The sequence below is a fragment of the Monopterus albus genome, unplaced genomic scaffold (assembly GCF_001952655.1).
Source record: "Monopterus albus unplaced genomic scaffold, M_albus_1.0 scaffold202.1, whole genome shotgun sequence".
NCBI classification, from domain to species: Eukaryota; Metazoa; Chordata; class Actinopteri; order Synbranchiformes; family Synbranchidae; genus Monopterus; species Monopterus albus.
Genome location: NW_018128082.1, coordinates 380,057 through 384,382, shown reverse-complemented (window position 1 = coordinate 384,382; position 4,326 = coordinate 380,057). Strand labels below are relative to the sequence as shown.

The 4,326-nt window shown below is 38.1% G+C and overlaps 1 protein-coding gene across 2 annotated transcripts in view; it reads left to right on the top strand.

The window, feature by feature from the left end:
• porb (P450 (cytochrome) oxidoreductase b) overlaps positions 1–2,916 on the top strand; it is a 29,981-nt gene extending 27,065 nt beyond the window's left edge. For both annotated transcript variants that reach the window (XM_020618219.1, XM_020618220.1), the window contains 3 exons: positions 283–428; positions 975–1,060; positions 1,442–2,916. In XM_020618219.1, coding sequence (XP_020473875.1) covers positions 283–428; positions 975–1,060; positions 1,442–1,586 — 377 coding nt within the window. In that variant the 3' untranslated portion in view covers positions 1,587–2,916. The remainder of the gene's footprint in view (positions 1–282; positions 429–974; positions 1,061–1,441) is intronic.
• Positions 2,917–4,326: the final 1,410 nt, after the last annotated feature.

Sequence of the window (4,326 nt, the reverse complement as noted above, 5' to 3'; positions counted from 1 at the left end):
TTCTGGTTTCTGCGGCCTGATGTATTCGTAACTGCTCTTGGTGATGATCTGGCTGAGGGGGTTCAGATCTATGTAGAACAGCAGCGGGGACAGAGCATCTCCTTGGTAGATGCCGCACTTGATGTTGACTTGTACAATTGGCTTGAAGTTGGCCTCTAGGATTGTTTTCCACATTCCCATTGAGTTCTTGATGAAGGCTCTTAGAGTCCTGTTGATGTTGTACAGTTCCAAGCATTCCAGGATCCATGTGTGAGGCATTGATAATTTTTTTTATTTTCTCAGGAAAGGAGGTTGGAGAGACGGTGCTGTTTTTTGGCTGCAGACATAAGAATGAGGATTATATCTACCAGGAGGAGCTGGAGGAAGCTGAGAAGAAAGGGGTCCTGACGCAGCTTAATGTTGCTTTCTCCAGAGACCAGGAGCACAAGGTACGGCTGCTGTTAGTATTCCTTACAGCTAATGCCGGGTTCCACGGACCAGGTTTAATAAAAATATACCATTTTTATTTTACCCGGAAGTCCCATTGAGATCAAGATCTCTTTTTCCAGGGAGACGTGGCCAATACAAATTTACAGCATATTAAAATTCAGCACATACAACACAGTATACAAAAAATCCATTCACTTTAGTGTGTATATATAGGCAGTAGTCGTTGGCCATTCTTTTTAATGTGTAAAAGAGTTAGCTAGAGCTGAATTTACCTGAATATTATAGCAGATGGAAGATTTCACTCACTGCAGCTGCACTCATCAACACTCTGATACGGTACCTAATGGCAAAAATTAGTTATTTAAGAAACAAGTCGATGCCTAGTTAATCAACACACAAGTCATTTAGCGAATGAAACAAGTGCACAGTATACTTTGTATATTTTTGTCTGTGTGTATGGAGCTCTCACCGTCTGTGTCATGAACTTGCAAACAAAATCGCTGCAACTAGAACAAGGTTTTCTTCTTTCATTGTCCAAAATAAAGGTGTATGTGCAGCATCTCCTGAAGACAAATAAGGAGCACATCTGGAAGCTGATTCACTCAGAGAACGCTCACATCTACATCTGCGGGTAATTAAGAAATTTGATCAGTAACAAAAAGAGAAGACTGTTTACAGTCATTGACACATTCATCTTGTGCAGTAGTACTGTTTTTGTTTTTTTAGGTTGGTTAAAATATTCTTAAGTTGACAGTTTTTATCTTTTTTTTGCAGCTATATGTTAAATTTGACCATTTCATATGCAACATATAAAACAGTTTCTAGTGTATTTGCACCTCCTAGTGGAGTTTGTAAGAATCAGAAGCAAAGAACTTGAACCATGATAGATGTTAACATTATCACAGGCTGATATCTGCGTTTATTTATTTCATTTTATTTTTTAATTGAATTGAAATGTAGATGACAAAAGAACTATGGCTGCAAGATACCCAAATAATCTCTCTTTGCGTAGGGACGCGAGGAACATGGCTAAGGATGTGCAGGCGGCCTTCCACGACATTGCCGAAGAATTTGGAGGCATGACGCATACCCAGGCCACAGATTACATCAAGAAGCTGATGACTAAGGGACGCTACTCGCAAGATGTCTGGAGTTAAAGCGTTTCCTAACCAACCTCACTTTCATTACTCAAGTGATGGTTTTAAATTTTCTATTTTTATGATATGTATTGTTTTGTCAGGACTGATTATCAAAAGATAAAACACTTGTTCATACTCACCCTGGTTCATGAGAGCTACAGGTAGCAGAATATCATGAGGCAAACCCTACCTCAGCTGGTTTTAATAAACCCATTTTTGTCTACATTTCCTACTTATGTGTACTACTTTGTGTATCTTGATCACAGGCTTGTGTCTGCTGGAGTCCTCGCTGGATCCAGTGTCTCAGACCAGACACCAATTAGCCAGTCTGTTTTCCCATGATCATTAGGAGATGTAAATGAATTAATTGGTGAAACTGAGTGTTTGACTGCAACTTTGAGGAATTAGATGTAGGAACCTGTGGGCTTGATTGGAATAAGAATGATGAAATGCAGCCAAAAGTAATCAGCACCTCAGATTTAATTTGCATTAGACACATTTTCATACTACATACTATAATATTAATGAGTTCCTCAGTTTGGCTCCACAGCTTCTTACACTGATGATGACTCAGAGTAGACAATGCTAAGTTTAACAGAGACATGCTGATCCCAACATCTACATGTACATAATATGCCACTGTAAACATGAAGATTTAAATTGAACTTTTAGGAAGGTTAGTCAGTTTGACATTTTGTGATATTTGCAGATTTCATTCAGCTGATGAACAGATGGTAGCAGATGCTGTATGTCTGTTTGAATTCAGAGTGTTGTGTGTTCCTGTTGCAGGATCAGCTCTCAGAAGAGCTTTAGATATGATGCTTTGAAATGCAAAAAAAAAATTTAAAATATCAGTAATGGAAACCTTTTGAGAGGCACAGCAAGTCATGCAAAGGGGAAGATGATTTATTGGAGGGGTAATCCATGAGATTTGTTTCCCATAAAACCCTGTGTTTAAATGTAATAAAACTGAATTTGTACCTACCCTGTAATATTTGTAAAACATTTAAGATGTTAAAACTAGATCTGGGCTGCCAAATAGTTGTATATTTTATATGCATCTGACATCAACATATTATTAACAGGGTTTGTCTGTTAGGTAGCATGTTTTGTTTTGGGGTTTTTTTGTCTGATCACATATCCCAGCATATTTGTGTGAATGTGGGGAATTTGAGGAGGTCAGTCAGAGTGGAACTTGTGCCTTTTAGAACTGCCTTATGTTTTAAGTTAATATTAAACCCTGACATGTCACTTTTCTTTCTCCATACTAAAACATTTTTAGAAAGTCAAATTCATACACTTTACCCAGCGCTGTCACTTTGTCATTCCATTTTATGATGTAATTATTTGATTGTATTAAGGCAATCATTTTTAATGAATAAAAATTGGAATCGTTTGTTGGGTTGATGTCTTTTTTTGTAATTAAATGTTAGACAATATGAGGTCTATTTACATAGTGGCTTTTAGTCAAGTATATAGTAGAATGTTAAAACACAATTAGCATCAGTGTTAAACAGCTTGCACACACAAAACATGACCTACACTGTGCAAAATAGTATATGAAGTTGAGATCAGCATAGAATCTAAATCGTTATTGGCCAAGCATGACTAGACACAAGGGCTCCTCCTGGAGTCAACTGTCATCTCCACTGTTTTGAGTGTCTTTAGCTCCAGGTTGTTGCAACCGCACCACAGGACCAGCTGTTGAACCTCCTGTCTGTAGGCTGACTCGTCACCGTCTCGGATGAGACTGATTACCATTGTGTCATCTGCAAACTTCAGGAGTTGAATGGAGGGGTCCTCTGAGGTGCAGTCATTTGTGTAGAGGGAGGACGGTAGCGGGGAGAGCACACATCCCTGGGGGGTGCCTGTAATGATTGTCTAGGGTGCTGGATGTGGTTTTCCCAGCCTCACCTGTTGCTTCCTGTCTGTCAGAAAGCTGGTGATCCACTGACAAGTGGCGGCAGGCACAGTGAGCAGTTATTCTATTAATTCCATCAGATCATGTCAACCATCTGTTTCAGCTCAGTCACTCATAGTATTCTTGAGCCAGTAATGTTGAGAGATTAAACCTGCACAGGGCTGCAGTGTTAACTGAATTAACAGCTGCTCTTGTTAGAAGTGACTTACAGTAACCTGAAGCAGCCTGTTTCACAAAGCAGGTGTACTAATCTGTATCTGAACAAAACCCAGAACCCTAACCTTAAATCTGGAAAAACGGCTGATGTGACAAATCCAAGAGATTGTCCATGAATACCACTTGTATGTCTTTACATATATCCTGATTATAAAATGATGAAAACTGCTTAACTAAAAAACACCTGCTACTCTACTGCCCAAAAGTTGTAACACACAGATAAAATATTAAAAACATTCTACCCGATCTCCTCTTTCCTGTCTCTAAATATTTCAAGATTCAAGATATTTATGTTACATGTACAACACAAAAAATGTGGATTGCAGCAACAACTATGTAAATAGCAAAAATAAGAACGGGCACATATCAAACATTAAATAATTAAAAATAAAATATTATCAAGTAATAGGTAAAATTCTAATCATCACACAAGGTTTATGAATGTATTAAACAAAAATAATAGCATAAAATAAGCAAAAAGTAAAGCCTAATAAGTAGGTGGCCAGCTATAAACTACTTTTAAAATTGCAAATATCAGTGTAAACAATATCAGTAGAAATGCCTTGTCATCATCTGTCCTTTTTCTGACAAAGTGGAAACACTTGCCACAGGGCAGCTGCT